We start from the raw sequence: 18,661 nt of genomic DNA on the forward strand, positions 1-18,661 counted from the left end.
CCAGGGCCTGCCCCCCATCTCGGGGCTCAGCTCCCACCCCGAGTCCCGATCTCTCACTTCTCTAACCCTCTCCCCCAGGGCGAGGTCGGAGTCCCCGGTTCCAGGGGCGAGGATGGTCCTGAGGGGCCGAAGGGGCGCACTGGACCCACAGGGGACCCTGGGCCCCCGGGGCTCATGGGCGAGAAGGTGATGGGGGAGAGTGGGTCAATGTCTATGCGCTCTAGGATGTGGAGGGGGTGAGGCCTGGGGTGCTGGGGTCAGAGTGGGTGCAGGGATGCCAATGGCTGAAGTCAGAAAGTCAAAGATGACTGTACATTAATTATGCTCCTCTCTGTGTCTGGCACCCCCTAGACACTGACGGGTTGAGAAGGGCTACATAGGAAGCTAGGAAAGTCCCCGTTATAAAGAGTTCACAACACATTCGTGGAGACACGCAGAGAGGCTGTCACAGGGTTCCTGGGGGTGCCAGGCAGAGGGAAAGTGTGTGCAGACTCAGACCAGTAGGTACTCCGAGAAGGAAAAGAGTTGGAGAGGCGGTGAGCTCTGACATCTTCACGGTTAACCTGGCTAACGTGTCCTGTCAGCCCCGCGGGGTGGGGACTTCTACGGTCCTGAAGCACCAGGAGGTTTGGGGGCTTGTTCGTCGCAGCCAGTGCAGGGTAGAACCAGGGTTGGAGCCCCAGGAGTCAGGCGGCCGGATCCCTGCTCCCCACATCCACTCCTTGGCAAGACAGGTCCTGAGACCTCAGGGGGCAGGGCGTGGGGGGCTGGAGGTGGGGGCTGCAGAGCTGAGCCTGCAGCAAGGTGGGGCGGGGGCTGCAAAGGGGCTGGTCTTGGAGGAGCAGTTGTGTGTGCTGGGGAGGAGGGAGCAGAGGTGCTGGGCAGGCAGGGGATCCCAGCGCCTGCAGGGCATGAGCTGCTGATTTTAAGATACAGGGGAGACGAGATTCCAGCCCTGGAGTTTGGGGAAAATCCACTCTCAGGAAGGAGAGATTACAAAAGCCAGGCAGCCTGGGGTGGGGTTGGTGGGGGATGAGGACGGTGGGGGTTGGGGGCAGGCTAGATGTTTGCTGTTTAGGGGCAGGGTCTCCAGGATGGAGTGGGATCCGTGGCCCCACTTGTTCCTGATGGCCCTCTGTCTGTCCACAGGGCAAGCTGGGTGTTCCTGGTCTGCCTGGCTACCCCGGACGCCAGGGCCCCAAGGTGACTCAATGCCCCACTGTGCCCCTCCTCCTTTTCCTTCCCTGACCTCTAACTGCAGGAAGCACAGATGGACAGAGCAGTGGGGGGACCCTAGACAGAATTTAGTCCACGCCCATTCTACAGATGGGGAAACAGAGGCTCAGAAAGCACCAGGGCTTGTCTAAGGCCACCAAGCTATTGGCAGAGCCTGGGTCTCCCACCCCCTGCCTCCGTCACCTCTCCTGACCCGCCTTGGCCTTTCCCCAGCCTACCCTCTTCTCGACTTCTCAGTTTTCCCCCTTTTCCATCCTCACCAGGGGTCGCTGGGATTTCCGGGTTTTCCTGGAGCCAGTGGAGAGAAGGGAGCCCGGGTAAGCTGGGGAAGGGGGGGCTGTGGGGGGAGGGGTGGCTCTGGGGGGCTCAGAGCTGATGCATTGTCTTCACTTTGCCACCACCAGGGCCTGTCAGGGAAATCAGGGCCTCGAGGAGAGCGCGGCCCCACGGTGAGTGCAGCGGAAGAGGTGTGCGGCTCACGAGCCCAAGGGGGTGCTTTGGGGGTCTTTCTGACAACTCCCTTGTCCTCTCTCTAGGGTCCACGTGGTCAGCGGGGACCTCGAGGTGCCACCGGGAAGTCTGGAGCCAAGGTTGGTGGTCTCAGCAGGGCTCCATCTCCCCTCTGCCCTGGCGCCCAGCTGTGTCCCCTCCTCTGACCTTGGGGTTGGCTAGAAGTCAGCCTCTCTTCCTCTCTGACCATCTCCCCCACAGGGAACCTCAGGTGGAGACGGCCCCCATGGGCCTCCTGGAGAGAGGGTGAGTGTGGTCGAGTCCCCTGCACCCCGGCGCTGTCCAGGGGCCAGTGGCGCCAGCTCCCTCTCCACGGGGCGGGTCCCCTGCCCAGCCCGCTCCCCATTCTCCTGGCTCAACCAGCTCTGTCTCTAGGGTCTCCCTGGGCCTCAGGGCCCCAACGGATTTCCTGGCCCCAAAGGACCTCCGGTAAGCTGCCCTCTGACCTGCCTTGGCTCTGAGTGTCCCTCCTCCTCACCCCCTGCCCGGTCTAGAGCTCACCTGACCTCTGAACCCCTTCCAGGGTCCCCCTGGGAAGGACGGGCTGCCGGGACACCCAGGCCAGAGAGGAGAAGTGGTGAGTGGTGCTCCGGCGCCCGCAGACCCCACCCCCGCCCCCCGTCCTGTCTGGAAGGCCCCCAAGGAAGGGTCTCCTGGAGTGGCCCCTATCCCAATGCTGCTCATACCGCAGCCAAGGACTCGGTGGTGACCCGGGAGCCTGGGGTCCATGCCGTGTCCATGCCAGACTGTGTGTTCCGACCCCCCTCTCCTCTCTTTCTCTCTCAGGGCTTCCAAGGGAAGACTGGCCCCCCTGGCCCCCCAGGAGTGGTGGGACCCCAGGTACGCTTGCCCCCCACCCCTCCCCGCAGAGACAAAGCATCCTAGACCCTGGGGGTTGGAATGGCTGCCTCTCTTCTCCCTTCTCCTGATCCAGGGCCCCCGACCCTCCTTTGCCTGTGGGGCCCCGGGACTGGGGTGCATGGTGGGGGCTGGGTTTGGAGCAGAGATCTCAGATTTCCATCTGTTTCCTGGACCAGTTCTCCTCTTCTTGCGTCTTGGAGTGGAGGAAGGTCCCCGACAGGGACACCGGGTGGTGTGGCTACCCCACACAGGGGAAGGGAGACCAGCGTGGAGGCCTAGGAGAGCCCTGGGGCAGACAGGAAGGGGTCCTGGGGGGTACCGCGAGGTGACCGGAGTGAGACGGGGACGGGGGTGAGACTGGAGTCTGTTTGCCTCTTTCCCAGGGAGCCGCAGGGGAAACCGGGCCCATGGGGGAGCGAGGTCACCCAGGCCCCCCCGGCCCCCCTGGAGAGCAGGGACTGACTGGAACAGCTGGAAAAGAAGGCACGAAGGTCAGCAGAGGGCCCGGGAGGGGGCACTTGGGAGAACGGGGTTCGGGTGCCTAAAGGGACAGCCCGTTGGGGGTTTGAGGGGGCAGAGGTCGCTCTGCCCAGCTGGGGAGGCTGGCAGTGGTTCATCACCTTCGTTTCCTTTTAGGGCGATCCCGGACCCCCTGGGGCCCCGGGGAAGGATGGTCCCGCTGGTCTGAGGGGCTTTCCGGGAGAGAGAGGCCTCCCTGGCACTGCTGTGAGTGTGACCCCGACCCAGATGCCCGTGAAGAGGCCCCGCACCTCCTGGCTCCCCAGCGTCACCCTGCGCCCACGTCCCAGCCCCCACCCTTCCCCGCGTGTCTCCTAAGCTCCGGGCCTGTGAGGTCCCCCTCTTCCATCTCACGTCTGTTATCCCCAATCTCTGGCTCACAGGGCGGGCCTGGTCTGAAGGGGAATGAAGGCCCGGCTGGTCCCCCAGGCCCTGCGGTGAGTCTGGGGCCCCTGGGGGGCGGTGGGAGGAAGGGTGCGGGGCAGCATCTGGATTCGGGTAGGGCTGCGGGACCCGGCAGAGGGAGGCTGGGGGAATAAGGCCTCTGATGCTGGGCCTTTCTCCTGGGAACTGTGGCTGGGCATGCTCTGGTGTCGGGGGCTGTGGTCTCCCCTTTAGCGGGTCTGACGCTTGCCTCTGTTGCAGGGATCCCCTGGTGAGCGAGGTTCGGCAGGATCTGGGGGACCCATTGGCCCCCCAGGGCGCCCGGGACCGCAGGGTCCACCTGGAGCAGCGGGAGAGAAAGGGGTCCCAGTGAGTGCGGGGTCCCTGGGAGGCGCTGTGGGGGGCCTGGGAGCTGCTGGGTCTCAAGGGGCCTCCAGGGTGACAGCGTCTGTGGGTCACGACGCCTGCCTTCCTCTCCCACAGGGCGAGAAGGGCCCCATCGGTCCGACCGGCCGCGATGGGGTGCAGGGTCCCGTGGGGCTACCTGGCCCTGCCGGGCCCCCGGGCGTGGCGGGAGAGGATGGAGACAAGGTGAGAGAACCCCAGGCCCCGGAATGAGCTTCTGCGCCTGAGCTCGCTGGGCTGGGCAGCCCCAGGGCCCGCGGCTCCTTCTGCCCTCCTGCCCGCTGCTTCCTCTAACGTCCCCCCACATTCCCCTAGGGCGAGGTGGGAGACCCTGGCCAGAAGGGCGCCAAAGGCAACAAGGGGGAGCACGTGAGTGTTCATCCCTCTGACTTCTCTCTGCTGCCCCTGAACCTCAGCCCCTCCTGGCCCCACCCCTTGTCTTGGTGTCTCTGACTCTTCTTTCTCCCCCAGGGCCCCCCTGGGCCCCCCGGACCCATCGGGCCTGTAGGGCAGCCTGGCGCTGCGGTGAGTGACCAGTGCCCCAATTTTGCCCTCGGAGTTGGGGGTGGGGGTAGGGGGCTCCAGGCCTGCTGCCCGGTTCTGGGCGGGGCTAGAAAACCCCAGACCCAGGACCATCTCTGAGTCCTCGTCCCTGCCCTCCCCGACCTCAGGGGGCAGATGGGGAGCCTGGAGCTCGGGGTCCCCAGGGACACTTCGGAGCCAAAGGTGACGAAGGAACAAGAGGATTCAATGGGCCCCCGGGACCCATTGGTCTGCAGGTGAGCTGGAGAGAGGAGGCAGGGGCTGCGAGGTGGGGGTCACAGCGGGGCTGGTGTCTGCCCCAGACCCTCGCCAGCCCCTGCTCAGGAAGGAGGGCTGGGGGGTGGGGGCAGGGGCTGGGATCTGGGGAGAGGGGCGGGGGGAGGGTGTGCTCCAGGTGTGTTGGTCACCGGGGTCCGCGTTGTGTACACCTGCGCAGGGCTTGCCAGGCCCCTCGGGGGAGAAGGGAGAAACAGGAGATGTGGGCCCGATGGTGAGTGCGGCCCCCTTGACGGGGTGAACCCCTCCTGACTCCAGCCTCACCTGCTAGTCCCCCCTACTTCCAGTGCCCACCCCACCCTGGCCTGACTGCCTCCCTCCCCGCCCGCTCCCCTGGCCCCGCCGCTCCGGGCATTCTTGGCTCACCTTCTCTCACCTCCTGGCCCATCTCTGGGCGTCTGCTTCTCTCCAGGGACCACCTGGCCCCCCAGGACCTCGAGGCCCAGCTGGACCCAACGGAGCAGATGTGAGTCCTCTGGCCCCGGTGTGGCAAGTGCCCTGCCTCCCTTCCCCTAGACTGTAATCTCTGGCCTCATCACAGATGCCGAGACGCCGCTGGGCCTGCCGTCTCACAGCGGTGACCTCAGGCAGTCGTCCAGGCTCTGTGCCCACGGGGCACCCCCTCCCCTTTATTTCTGGTTCTCTTTCAGGGTCCACAAGGCCCCCCAGGAGGTGTTGGGAACTTGGGTCCCCCTGGAGAGAAGGTACTGGGAAAGGGTGCATGGATGGTCTGAGGGGTGAGTTTCCGCCAGTTTCGGTGGGGGCCTCAAAGGAGAGTGATGGGGCGGGGGACCCCGGTGGCCCCGTGCTTGGAGTCAGTGCTTCCACTGCCGTGGCCTGTGCTCAGTCGTCCGAGGAACTGTGCAGTGTGACCGAAAAAAGAGAGAGAAAGACTGGGAATATCAGGATTTTGGAGGGGGCAGGGAATGAAGGTTCTTGACCCCCATCTCCTTGCAGGGGGAGCCAGGAGAGTCAGGATCTCCGGGAGTCCAGGGCGAGCCAGGGGTCAAGGTGAGTGGTTGCTCTGGGGCCTGGCTCCCCAAGTCCCTCCACCCCCTCATTCCCACCCCCACCTTTTCTGTGACCTCCTGGAGCTGCAGCTCCCAGCCATTCTCAGGGGGCCTGGTCCCTGGATCTGAGTGGGCTCCGCCCCCCTTTCCTCGAAAGGAAGAGGGGCCCAGACTCCCCCTGTGGGCTCGACTTCTGTGTGTACCCTGATGTTAGCTGGTGGAGGGGGACGAAGGGGAGGCTGAAGGCGTCTTGGAAGTGGGGGCTGCATCTTCCTCCTTTGGGACCATCTGTAACCTCCGCCCATCCTTCAGGGTCCACGTGGGGAGCGCGGGGAGAAAGGAGAGACTGGGCAGGCGGGAGAGGCAGGACCACCGGGGCCTAAGGGCCCCACCGGCGACGACGGTCCCAAAGGGAACCCTGTGAGTTTGGGAAGGGGGCTTGGAGGAGGGCCCTGTGCATGGAGACCTGGGAATGTGTGTGAGGATCTTGGAGTCGGGGGGCAAGACTGTGGGGGACTTGTGGTGGGGAACGGGGTCTCCTGGGAGGGATTATGGAGTTTAGGATCCAGAGAGAAAATCAAATTTGACCTGAAAGCCTTAGAGGGCAGGCTGTGCATGAGGTGGGGAGAAGGGCTACTGGAGGCCCTCTTCCTAGGGCGGTGCGTGTGGGCACTGCCTGTAGAGAGGGAGCGTGAGCCCCGTACCCATGGGGGTCGTGTTGGCGCTGGGTGGGCTTAGGAGGAGCTGTGACCCTGACCCTTGGATTCCCTCCGGATCAGGGTCCTGTTGGTTTTCCTGGTGACCCTGGCCCTCCTGGAGAAGTTGGCCCTCGGGTGAGTCTTACCCAGGGGGAGGGATGGGTGAAGAGGGTGGTCTGCTTTGGAGGCACTCTGTGTGGTGGGTCGGAACTGGGGGTGTGGGGAGGGCAGACGGAAGAATGGGAAGCTCGGCAGGTTTGGGGGTGAGGTCAGCCAGGCCTGGGGCCCCCTCTGACAGTGCTGTGTCTCTGCAGGGCCAGGATGGTGCCAAGGGTGACCGTGGAGAGGACGGGGAGCCAGGACAGCCTGTGAGTACCCGTGACCCCCCACCCGCAGGCCCAATCCCCTCTGCTGTGCCCACACCTGAGGGCTCCCTCACCACCACTCTCCCTCCCCCCACAGGGGTCCCCCGGTCCTACGGGGGAGAATGGACCTCCTGGACCACTTGGAAAGAGGGTAAGAGAGGCAGACCTTGCGGGCAGTCCTGGGGGAGGCTGGATGGCCGCAGGGGTGATGGGGGGCAGGATGGGGAGAGGCCTGGTGTCCCGGTCGTCCTTGGGGGAGGTGTGTGTGTGTGATCACATGTGTTTGCGAGTGTGCTGTGCAGATTTGGGTATCTTTGCTCCTGTATGTCCTGTCTGATCTTGCCAGGGGTGGTGGTGTGTGTACCAACCAATCAGAGTAGACGTGGGAGGAGATTTCCTGGTGGTCCAGTGGTTGCGGCTCTTTGATCCCACTGCGGGGGGGCAGTGGGCACAAGTTTAATCCTTGGTCTGGAGGCTAGGAAGAAAAGGGCTGGCAGGGGATGAACCCTTTGTTTACGGGTGGTATGTGGGCAGGAGGCTCTTCTCCTAACGCACAGGACTTCTCAGTATTTTGATAGCTGGTACCATTGTAGCAGCTCTCACACCTGTGAGTGAGCCTCTGTGATTGTGTCTGTGTGTGCGCAGGGGTCTGTGTGTGTACCAGGAGGACTGCTTTGGGGAGGAAGATGAGTCAGCCTCTGTGATTGTGTGTGTGTGCGTGCAGGTGTGTGTATGTGTGTGCGTGCAGGTGTGTGTGCGCACAGGTGTGTGTGTGTGTACCAGGAGGATGCTCGGGTGGGAGGTGAGCCTGGCTGCTCATGGCCGCCTGCACCCCCTCCCCTCCTCCACCTGCAGGGGCCTGCAGGGACGCCTGGTCCTGAAGGGCGACAAGGAGAGAAGGGCGCCAAGGTGGGGAGAGCCTCCTGGATGCTGGGACGCCCACTGCACCGCCCCGCCCCTCCCAGTCCTCACCTCCAGCCCCCAGACGCCTCCCCCATGCCCCCTCCTCCAGGCGGGGTTCCCTGTCCTCCCTACCCCAGGGGTCTCGGGGGCTAGGCCCCTCCCCTCTGTCTCTCCCCACCCACCTTGGATCTGCTGCCCCTACCACACGGTCCTCTGCCTTTCATCCTCACCCTTTGGTGTGTTTCAGGGGGATCCTGGTGCTGTGGGCGCCCCAGGGAAGACAGGCCCTGTGGGTCCTGCAGGCCCAGCAGGAAAGCCTGGTCCTGACGGCCTGAGAGGTCTCCCTGGCTCAGTGGTATGTCATGATGCAGAGGTTCGGCCGAGATGGGAGGGGTGTGGTGCCGGGGACACGTCTCCTGATGCCTGCGGTCCCTTCAAATCTGCAGGGTCAGCAAGGCCGTCCCGGGGCCACAGGCCAGGCTGGGCCTCCAGGCCCTGTGGTGAGTGACTGTGGATGGGGTGGGGTGGGGTGGGGCCCCCGGGGCAGTGGACGTCCAAGCCTTGGAGGAAGTTGGAGTGGTGGTCCCACCTCCCACAGGAGAGAGTGACTTCCTGTCTCCTCACAGGGACCCCCAGGGCTGCCTGGCCTCCGGGGCGACGCTGGGGCCAAGGGCGAGAAGGTGAGTGACCACGTGCAGCCAGGGGTCTCAGCCTCCTCCCTGAAGCCTCAGGGGACCCCATGTTCTCGGGGGCCCCTCCTCAGTCAGGGCTGTGGCAGCCCTGGGCTTCCTGCAGCCCCACCTGAGTCCCTCCTGCCCTCTGGACTCCAACCCCTGTGGTCCTCCTTCTCCCCATCATGGGTCTTCTGTGGCTCCCCCTCACCACCTGTCCGCTTTTCCAGGGTCACCCAGGTCTCATCGGACTCATCGGCCCCCCTGGGGAGCAGGGGGAGAAGGGTGATCGCGGGCTTCCTGGTCCTCAGGGCTCCACTGGCCAAAAGGGAGAGACGGTGAGTGCAGGGCGTGGTGCTGGGAGGTCTGGGCAGATGGAGGGTGGGGATTCAGGGGGCGTGCTGCGGGCGGGGTGGGGGTGGGCAACGGGGCGGGGAGGAGGACGCACTCGAACCAGGCCCCCCCTTCTAGGGCATTCCGGGAGCATCTGGCCCCATTGGTCCTGGAGGGCCCCCCGGCCTCCCTGTGAGTATCCCATCTGTTCCTCCCCTCAATCCTCTAAACCCTGCGGTCCCCATAATCCCCCCTGGTTTCCATGGCAACCGCCAGCCTAACATGCAGAGGATCCCATGTCCCCCATATGTTCCTGCACCTGCAGAGTTTCCAACCTGTCCTTCCAGCGCCTCCCGGGTGTCCCCTTGTCTCCCCCGCCTGCCCCTCCTGGGTGGCCTTAGGGTCCTGTGGACTCGTGACCTCGCCTCTGCAGTTCTCCATGTCCTGACCCTCCCCTGAGGTGACCGCCTCTTTCTTGTGCCTCATTTCACAGGGACCTGCTGGCCCCAAAGGAGCCAAAGGAGCCACAGTGAGTGACCCCCAGCAGCTCTGACCGCCCCCCACCCCAACACACACACACAGCTGAACTTGACACTGTCTCTCCAGGACAAACATCTCACCCATCCCCTCATCCCCAGCCCTTGACCGATTTCATCCTCTGTAACATTAATCGCCTACTTGACCTCTTGACCCCTCCATGACCTCATTGCCTCCTTTGGCAGGGCCCGGCCGGACCTAAGGGAGAGAAGGGCGTCCAGGGCCCTCCAGGACACCCGGTGAGTCACGAGGCAGGGCCCGCATTTCTGTTGGCCCCTCTCTGGGTGTTTCTCCACGTCTCCCTCACCTTGACCTCATCTCTCACCCAGGGCCCCCCGGGAGAGGTGATCCAGCCCCTGCCCATCCAGATGCCCAAGAAGACGCGGCGCTCGGTGGACGGAAGCCGCCTGATGCAGGAAGATGAAGCTGTGCCGACTGGGGGTGCCCCAGGCAGTCCTGGGGGCCTGGAGGAGATCTTTGGCTCCCTGGACTCCCTGCGGGAGGAGATCGAGCAAATGAGGCGGCCCATGGGGACCCAGGACAGCCCTGCTCGCACCTGCCAGGACCTGAAGCTCTGCCACCCAGAGCTGCCCGACGGTCAGTGCCAGCCTCAGGAGCTCAGCTTGTGAACCACAGCACCGATGTGAACAAGGAGGATGGATGTCGGGGAGGCCTGGGGAAGCTGTCGGGGAGGCCTGGGGAAGCTGTTGGGGTGGGGATGAGGTGGGGGGCCAGCTTGGGGCGGCAGCTCTTACCAACCAGATCAGAAGCATTTCAATATTTAGCAACTGGTGTGATGGCTCAGTGGGTAAAGAACCTGCCTGTAAGGCAGGAGATACAGGAGACACAGGTTTGATCCCTGGGTCAGAAGATCCCCTGGAGGAAGAAACGGCAGCCCACTCCAGTATTCTTGCCTGAAGAATCCCACGGACAGAGGAGCCTGGCGGGCTGCAGTCCAAGGAAGGCAAAGAGCAGGACAGGACTGAGTGACTGATCACAGACATGCAAAATAGCTCATTTGGTCGTGGGCTACTGTTAGAAAGGGTTTTTAAAGAGCTGCCCAGGAGGTAGTGATAGAGAATCTGCCTGCCAATTCAGGAGACGCAACAGATGCAGGTTCAATTCCTGGGTTGGGAGGATCCCTTGTAGTGGGAAATGGCAGCCCACTCCAGTATTCTCGCCTGGAAAATTCCACAGACAGAGGAACCTGGCAGGCTACAGTCCACGGGGTCGCACAGAGTCAGACACGACTGAGTGCTCAAGCGTGTGCGCGCCACACACACACACACACACACGGTTCTCCCAGGGTCGACAGCTCACCGTCTGCCCAGTGTCTACAGGAACAGATAAACATACACCCGTGGACAACATGCTGGCATTCACACACACAGACGCGTGTGCAAGCCTATGAGCACACATTGTACCAGGGTGCGGGTGTCAGCGCTCCTACCAACTCCAGCCGCCAGCCTGGGGTGCTGCCTGGGGGAGGGGTGACAGCGGCGGGAAGGGGCATAAAGTGACGAGGGAGACTGAAGTGAGGCAGGCTATGCCTGGGGGACAGGGCGGGTGGGGGTGGCTGGTGGGAGCCGCAGATGGACGTGTGGGGCAGAGAGCCTCTTGGGTACAAGGCCCAGGCGCCCTGACCGCCCCCCTCACTTGACAGGAGAGTACTGGGTCGACCCCAACCAGGGATGTGCTCGGGATGCCTTCCGGGTTTTCTGCAACTTTACGGCTGGAGGGGAAACCTGTGTGACGCCCAGGGACGATGTCACTCAGGTGAGAGCTGGCCCCTGGCCGCCCTGACCCTGTACAGTCCCCCTCTGGGCCTTGAGGCTCCCGGATTTCTGATGTCCCCTGGCCTTTGACCCCGTGGAGCTGGCTGATGCTTCTGTTCCTTCTCGGCAGTCTCCTGCTGCTAACTTCGTCTCCTGACCCTGACCACCTGCAGCAAAAGTTTGCCCTCTGACCCCTGCCCCCTATTTCTCCCCTGGCCCTTCCCCGTTCACTCCACTCTCGTGACCCTGGCCCCGGCCCTGCCTGTGACCGCAGCCCCCCTCTCCCCCAGTTCTCCTACGTGGACTCCGAGGGCGCCCCAGTGGGCGTGGTGCAGCTCACCTTCCTGCGCCTGCTCAGCGTCTCAGCCCGCCAGAACGTCTCCTACCCATGCTCTGGGGAGGCCCAGGACAGCCCCCTGAAGCTCCGGGGGGCCAACGAGGACGAGCTGAGCCCGGAGACCAGCCCCTACGTCAAGGAGATCCGGGACGGCTGCCAGGTGGGCACCAGGGAGAGCTGGGTGGGGGCAGGCCTGGACTCAGGCTGGAGGATGCAGGAAGACCCACGGGCAGGGGCGCTGGGCTGAGCAGGAGGAAGCCTGCTTCTGGTGTCGGGAAGGGCAGGAAGGCTGGGCAGTGGAGGACGGGTTCACTCAAAGCCCGGTATGCAGGCTCGTAAGCATATTTACATGGGTTCCCCTTTGCACACACGGGGCTGTTAACACTGCTCACTCCCCAGGGAGGACACCCCCAATCTGTACACGCGTCTCCAGAGTTGCCTGGAGAGGGTCACACAGGTACACACACGTGCGGAATCATGTTGGCTGTCATCACACACAGCCGCAAACACAGGTACACACATCCCTGTGGAGTCACACGAGCTCACACAACCACTACAGACGGATAATCTCAAAAACAAACCCACAGCTGTCCAGATTGGCTCAAGAGTGTACGCACATGTGTACACACATACACACACAACCAACTTTCCCAGCTTTCCCAGTCCTGACTCTCTGGAAGAAACTTTAGAAAGGAAATGTATCACAGTTTGAACTCGTGACGCAGATGAGGGGATCACGGCGCTCAAAGGAGCAGGGGCCTGGGCCTGCAGTTGGGTGGCCCAGGCTCCCGCGTGCCTTTCCCACGCTCACTCCTCTTGCTCTTGTGTCTCTCCCCCTCCTCAAGACCCAGCAAGGCCAGACGGTGCTGGAGGTTCGCACACCTGTGCTGGAGCAGCTGCCGGTGCTGGACGCCTCCTTCTCAGAACTGGGGGCCCCTCCGAGGCGGGGCGGGGTGCTGCTGGGGCCTGTCTGCTTCATGGGCTAGGACCTTTTCCTCCATCTGACCCTGTCCGCCGACGCCAGGCCCACCTGGAGTCCCACAGCGTGGGACTGTGCCACCTCGCAGGAGGGCTTCTCGCCGTCTGGGGGCCTCCAGCCAGGGCACTGAGAGTCCCCCATCAGGGGCAAAGCAGGGGAGGGGTGCCCCGGGCCTCGCGGCCCTCCCCCCCGGAGCCTGGGCCCTGCTCGACAGCCGAGACCCTTATTTAAAATTTACCTCCCAGTCACCCCAAACACGTGGAAGAGAAGAGAAAGGACACTGTGTATTTTGTATTTAAAAGTAATTATATTAATTATTTAAAGCGTGGAAAACAAAATGACAAAAAAGATAAAGAGAGAAATGCCAACAAAAATCAGCGGACTTTGGAGACGGGGCTCTGCAAGGGCGAGCCCCAGCACCCTCCTCCTCGCCTCAGGGCTTTCTTCAGTGACTGTGGGGGGCTCGGGGCCGACCCCCACCTCCCTCACACCCACCCACAGCACCCACTGTGAACGCTGGAATACACGGTCTCCTTTGTCTCAGGGCTCTGCCTCTCTCTGCCCAGGTGGGGCTCGCTCATCTCTACCTACTGGGTGTCTGGCTCCCTGACCTGCCTGCCTGCTGTCTTTCTCCCAGTCTGGGGTCTTGCAGGAACGCCTGTTACTTGGGGACCCGGCTACTACCCCAGGGGAGATGTGGAATAGTGAGGGGTGTGTGCAGGGCCAGTGGTCAGCAGACGCTTGAAATATTGAGATTCTAACACATTAGTTGGGAAACCACGGTGGCCCTGAGTCCCTTGAGTATCCCACCGACATCCTGGCCAACCCCATCCTTGCCCTGGATGCCCCCACCCTCCCTGATCCTTCAGTTATCATGCGATCTGGATGGAAGGGACTCCCAGGACCTTGTCCAGCACTATGATCTGCGTCCACTCTGACTGGTGGTTAAAAAATGTGATTGTCTCCTCCTGGGGTGTATGTGCCTGCTGCTTGTGTTGTTATTTCAATTCTCACCGGACCCCCCTCCCACCACGCCCCTTACTCCTGGCTGAGCTGTTATCAGAAATGGATGGCTTAATCCGTTTCCTGGAGGACTTGTCCTGTTGAGGTGCTAGGATGCAGAGAGAGTTGATAACAGACCCCCCCAGCGACATCAGGTGGGAGCCCAGGGTTCTGTGTGACCCTGGCGTCTGAGCGGTTCAGGGTGAGGGCACCTGACCCTCCCTGGTTTTAACTGACACCCCTTCCAGACCTTTAGGGCCCTTGAGGCTGGAAGGGGCTTTAGATGCCTGGTCTGAGCTCCTTGCGAATGAGGAGACCGAGGCTGACTTTCACGATGGCGTTTTCTGCCCCTGCCTTTGGTGCAGGCTTGCCTGCCCCGTCATTAATAGCCAGGGCTGCGGCCGGGGCTCCCCAGGCTCGTGGGTATCAGCGTTCACGTTCCTCCAGGCTTCCTGCCGTGGCAAGACGCACAGGGCTCGGCTGGAGTCTCCTCCGCCTCCGGGCCGCCCCCCAGCGCCGGCGCCCTACCCCCACCATCCCGGGGCTTGTTCAGCAGCTCCGAGCCTTCCGGGCCAGGTGTTCCCTCTGCTCAGGGCTGGCCGCATCGCTGGGCATCCCTGGCGGCTCCCGGGCTGCGCATCCCGTCTGGGCAGGAGACGAACGCTTCTTCCGGGACCTCCGGGTCGCGAGGCCACTTTCCTCGCCCGATGTCCGGCTGCAGGCGCGGGAGGGGCACGCGTGTACGAGCGTCTGCACATGTGTGTGCGTCTTGGCTTCCAGTCCGCAGACCCCAGGGAGCCGGCGGGAGAGGGGCTGCCTTGCACCCCCGAGCCGGAGTTCCGCGAGGCAGCGCCCTCGCTCCTCCTCCCGGGGATCCCCGACGACGCCGCCTGGACCGCGTCCCCGCCCCCGAGGACAGACCCCGGATCCCTGAAACCCTGCAGTGCCGGAGCTGGCTCGGTCTCAGCCCCAGGGCGCCCCGCCATGCAGAAGCCCAGCGTCGCCGCGGCGGCGGGCGCGCGGGAAAACCGGGCTCAGGTGTAGACCCCTTTCGGCGCGGGCGCCCGGGAGGCGCGCGTCTCTGCTTCTGCTGCCCCCTGGTGCCAGCGCCCAGGGCGCCCCCGCGCGCAAGCGCAGCGATTCCGAGCCCCCAAAACACCCCTGCCCGCCGCCCCTCCGGAGTCACCAGCTGAGCTCTCACTCCCACAGTACAAGGGCGGAAGCCCTTGAACGTCGTCTGTTTGGGGTCAGGCGATGGATGTGGTTTCTGGGATCACCCACGCTCTCGTCTCCTTCTCAACGGCTTCAGACACCCTTCTCTCCCCACCCCGCCGAACCCCAGGCCTCGGCTGAAGAGACGATTAGACCTAAATAAACACTCCCCAAGGTGCCCGCCCGCACCCACTCTCAGCCAAGCCTGGGCCAGAGCCGAGGTTTCTCCAGAGCTTTCTCTGCAGCTGGAGCCAAACCGCAGAGGTCGCCCTCGGAGCACAAAGGGGAGTGTCCCCAAAGGTCACTTTTGGTCAGATGCTCTGAGCTCAGAGGGCTTTTCTCCGAGGAAACAAAGCCATGTATTTACTCCAATAACATTTATACACGGCGGTTAGGTCCCCAGGCCAATCCACAAAAGCCTATTTTAACTAGTATGCCAAGCAACCCCGTATAACAGTTTTATGAGCGATTCCGTGCCAAGCTGCAGGCGAGGACGCCAGGGCCACAGTTCTCTGCTTGCGGTGGGGATTCTCGTTCCCCTGCAGCAAGCTGGGGCCTGGCTCTAAGGAAGGATGAGGGGAGTTCAAGGGCAGGGCTCAGAGGTGGAAGTTTCGGGGTGGGGCTGGGCATGGGTGGGGCAAGTGTTCCGGCATCTGGACATGTGGGTGGGGGCGGCACCTTCAGTGGCTGGTGGGCAGTGGAGGCTTCTAGATGGGGTGATGAGGAGATATATACGGGGAAACAGAAACCTGGGGAGTGAATTTGGGTTTGGTTGAGTCAGAACCTAAATTCTTGTAGGAGGGCCTGGGTTCTGAAATGTCTTGGCTGCCTCTCAAAAGGGTTTAACTTGAACCTAATAAGGAAGAGGGAGTTACTGATGGCATTTGGAACAGTACGTGCTTTGATGGAGTTGTCTGCAGGCAACTCCCCTCATCCCCCAGGTTGGAGGAGGGTGTGAGGGTTCCAGACACAGGCACACAGCCAACAGCAGGTTGGCAGGCTTAGGAAGCGGGGACTTGGAGTAGGGAAGTCAGTAAGACTATATAGTATGAATGCTGGGGATGGGTCCTGTAGTTTGCCACACTTTGGACTGCTTCTTAGCCTTAAGCTGATATTTGTGGCATCTGTGAAAGTGAAAGTCGCTCAGTCGTGTCCAACTCTGTGACCCCATGGACTATACAGTCCATGGAATTCTCCAGGCCAGAATACTGGAGTGGGCAGCCTTTCCCTTCTCCAGGGGATCTTCCCAACCCAGGGATCGAACCCAGGTCTCACACATTGCAGGCAGATTCTTTACTACCAGCTGATCTGCAGGGAAGCCCAAGAACACTGGAGTGGGTAGCCTATCCCTTCTCCAGGGGATCTTCCCGACCCAGGAATTGAACTGGGGTCTCCTTCATTGCAGGCAGACTCTTTACTAACTGAGCTACCAGGGGCTTATGGTCAAAGAACAATCTTTGTTCTTTGTAAAATTTGGACCACTTAGATAACTGTACTTGGGAGCACTACATATCCCAGAAGGCTGTGGACTCCCTATCTCCGCTTCTGCTTGGTCATCAAGTCAGCGAGAGATGGCATCACTGGGTGAATTTCTTTGGCTAGAGTATAACACATGTTTTGGTTATAGCTGTTGTGCTTTTGTTAATATCACCGTCAAACATGACGTTGGGCAAAAAAGAAAAGCTGCATTAGCGCTTCCCTGGTGGTCCAGAGTTAAGAATCTGCCTTCCAATGCAAGGGACACCAATTCAATCTCTGGTCCAGGAAGATCCCATATGCTGTGGAGCAGCTAAGCCCATGCCCCACAACTACTGAGCCCAGTGTGCAGCTACTGAAGCCCTGCACCGAGAGCTGGTGCTCCGCAAGAAAAGACCCCACACCGCATGAGACAGTAGCCCTGGCTCGCTGCAACAGAGGAAGCCCATGGGCAGTAACAAAGACCCCCCACTGCCAAAACAAACAGCTGAATGAAAGAAAAGCTGCCTTAGAAAGCCTGACACCACTTAGTGGTGGAAATAACCAGTTCCACCTGTTGTGTTTTTAAAGATTGATTTTATGGCTATTGCAAATGCTTTGAAGATACTAAGTCTCCTACCTGGCAGATGAGGATGCAACATGGAATACTGGAAAGCATAACAGTTGCTGAATGGTCTTATTGATGAATTAACCACAAAGAAATCTACACCAGGTCCTTTCTCAAATCCTTTGAGATGGCACCAAGCTCAATAGATGCGCACAGACCCACACAGCAGCATCTGATTCATTCTCCATCCCGTCAGCCGCGGTTTCAGGGCTCACAGACCCTCCCTTGCTCTTTACTGACAAGCACTGTGGAGGGTGTCTTGCTGACAAGGCACCAAGTGAGGTGTGATTACCGCACAGATAAGCTGCAGAGAGAGACGTTCGTCAGGGTTCTGCCTTGGGACTGTATCTGATGACTGAGGGTGATACATACATCGAGAGCTCCATTTTATATTTCCATGAGTTACTCTTGTTGTTTTCATTGTGAACCAGAGATGCTGTATATATTGGTTCGGATTGACTGAGCTGTGAGAAGCAGAAAACCCTGAGAACAATTGTGATTTCACTAAGACAAACTTTCATTTCTCTCTTGTGTTGAAGCCTGGAGCTGATATGATGTTTAACTGCGCCAGAGATTCAGACTTTTCCCATCTTGTTGCAGTAGCCTCAACGTGGTTCTTACCTCTCAGGTCCAATATGACTGCTGGAGTTCCAGCTTTCATGTTTGCCTTCCATCAGCAGGAAAGAGGAAGCAGAAAGAAGGATCCAAGACCACCTTCTAGAAACTGCAAACGCGGTTCTGCTTACAATGCATTGGCCAGAACTCACACGTGGCCACAGGTAATGGGAAGGAGGATGGAAAACTAGGACTCGTTCTCCGAGTCTATGAGCCCAAATAACATGGAAATTTCTATCAGGGAATTGTAGGTTTAAAGATATGGGGGGACAATTCTCTGCATGCCCTGTCTCTAAATAATTTCTTGAGAAAATCTAGAAAGGGAGGACTGTGAGGTGGCTACTTTTACCAATGAAGCAGTCCCACAGTTAACACATCTATGTAGAATCTAGAAAAATGGTATAGATGATCTTCTTTGCAAAAGAGAAATAGAGACACAGACAGAGAGAACAAACATATGGACACTAAGGGGGAAAAGGGAGGGGTGGGACGAACTGGGAGACTGGGATGGACATATGTATACTATTGACACTATGGATAAAATAGGGAAGTATTGAGAACCTCCTGTGGACCACAGGGAACTCTCCTCAGTGCTCTGTGGTGACCTAAATGGGAAGGAAATCCAAAAATAGGTGTTATATGTATACGTATAGCTGTTTCACGTTGTAGAGACTAGCACAACATTGTAAAACAACTATACGCTCATAAAATCTAGTTTAAAAAAAAGAATTTAAAAAAAGCGGTCCCGCAACTTCCTTAAAAATCAACTGTTTAATAGTTTATTTTTGCCTCCATGGGAGGGGGTTCCAATGTAACCTACCCATGAGTGGTGGTCTAAAAACCAACAGCTTTAAGCAATGCATTAAGCAGAAATTTAAATATAAATAGGCTATTCATCCTGTTTTCCTGGCAAACCTCCTTCTAGGGATTGCTTACAGTTCTGCAGGCTGTTATAGGCACCTACAGCGTGTGACACTTTCTCTGTGACTCTGCCATGAGTTATCTCTACTGGTGTGCTTGCCTCTGAGTGTCCGAGAAGGTCATTGACTTTGTTGGAGTACTGGTGGAATAGCTATAATATGTATCATCTCAAGATGATTTTATTTATTTTTAATTTATTTATGTTTATTTCTGGCTGTGCTGGGCCTTCGTTGCTTTAGAGCACAGGCTCAGTAGGTGCCCTGTGGCATGCGGGATCTTCCTGGAGTAGGGATCGAACCCGTGTCCCCTGCATAGGTAGGCTGACAACGTACTACCAGGGAAGTCCTCAAGATGATTTTAATCAGAAATGTCAGCCAAACAGAATTTTCAGAGACCCGTGCCATACAGTTATGTGTTCAGTACCCAGTCCGTAAACTCCAGTGGTCTATATACCTGTTTGGCTGTTAAGCAGTGCTATCCAGTAGA

General features: G+C 60.1%; 1 protein-coding gene across 2 annotated transcripts in view; it reads left to right on the forward strand.

Annotated features, from left to right (window-relative positions):
• COL11A2 (collagen type XI alpha 2 chain) overlaps positions 1-13,638 on the forward strand; it is a 29,539-nt gene extending 15,901 nt beyond the window's left edge. For both annotated transcript variants that reach the window (XM_055571691.1, XM_055571692.1), the window contains 37 exons: positions 79-186; positions 1,150-1,203; positions 1,500-1,553; positions 1,641-1,685; positions 1,773-1,826; positions 1,948-1,992; positions 2,122-2,175; positions 2,270-2,323; positions 2,533-2,586; positions 2,991-3,098; positions 3,244-3,333; positions 3,510-3,563; positions 3,772-3,879; positions 3,994-4,101; positions 4,231-4,284; positions 4,387-4,440; positions 4,587-4,694; positions 4,895-4,948; positions 5,147-5,200; positions 5,385-5,438; positions 5,692-5,745; positions 6,057-6,164; positions 6,524-6,577; positions 6,757-6,810; positions 6,905-6,958; positions 7,663-7,716; positions 7,958-8,065; positions 8,157-8,210; positions 8,337-8,390; positions 8,612-8,719; positions 8,853-8,906; positions 9,208-9,243; positions 9,437-9,490; positions 9,581-9,848; positions 10,915-11,027; positions 11,317-11,523; positions 12,209-13,638. In XM_055571691.1, coding sequence (XP_055427666.1) covers positions 79-186; positions 1,150-1,203; positions 1,500-1,553; positions 1,641-1,685; positions 1,773-1,826; positions 1,948-1,992; positions 2,122-2,175; positions 2,270-2,323; positions 2,533-2,586; positions 2,991-3,098; positions 3,244-3,333; positions 3,510-3,563; positions 3,772-3,879; positions 3,994-4,101; positions 4,231-4,284; positions 4,387-4,440; positions 4,587-4,694; positions 4,895-4,948; positions 5,147-5,200; positions 5,385-5,438; positions 5,692-5,745; positions 6,057-6,164; positions 6,524-6,577; positions 6,757-6,810; positions 6,905-6,958; positions 7,663-7,716; positions 7,958-8,065; positions 8,157-8,210; positions 8,337-8,390; positions 8,612-8,719; positions 8,853-8,906; positions 9,208-9,243; positions 9,437-9,490; positions 9,581-9,848; positions 10,915-11,027; positions 11,317-11,523; positions 12,209-12,349 — 2,943 coding nt within the window. In that variant the 3' untranslated portion in view covers positions 12,350-13,638. The remainder of the gene's footprint in view (positions 1-78; positions 187-1,149; positions 1,204-1,499; positions 1,554-1,640; positions 1,686-1,772; positions 1,827-1,947; positions 1,993-2,121; positions 2,176-2,269; positions 2,324-2,532; positions 2,587-2,990; positions 3,099-3,243; positions 3,334-3,509; positions 3,564-3,771; positions 3,880-3,993; positions 4,102-4,230; positions 4,285-4,386; positions 4,441-4,586; positions 4,695-4,894; positions 4,949-5,146; positions 5,201-5,384; positions 5,439-5,691; positions 5,746-6,056; positions 6,165-6,523; positions 6,578-6,756; positions 6,811-6,904; positions 6,959-7,662; positions 7,717-7,957; positions 8,066-8,156; positions 8,211-8,336; positions 8,391-8,611; positions 8,720-8,852; positions 8,907-9,207; positions 9,244-9,436; positions 9,491-9,580; positions 9,849-10,914; positions 11,028-11,316; positions 11,524-12,208) is intronic.
• Positions 13,639-18,661: the final 5,023 nt, after the last annotated feature.

The sequence above is a fragment of the Bubalus kerabau genome, chromosome 3 (genome assembly GCF_029407905.1).
Source record: "Bubalus kerabau isolate K-KA32 ecotype Philippines breed swamp buffalo chromosome 3, PCC_UOA_SB_1v2, whole genome shotgun sequence".
NCBI classification, from domain to species: domain Eukaryota; kingdom Metazoa; phylum Chordata; class Mammalia; order Artiodactyla; family Bovidae; genus Bubalus; species Bubalus kerabau.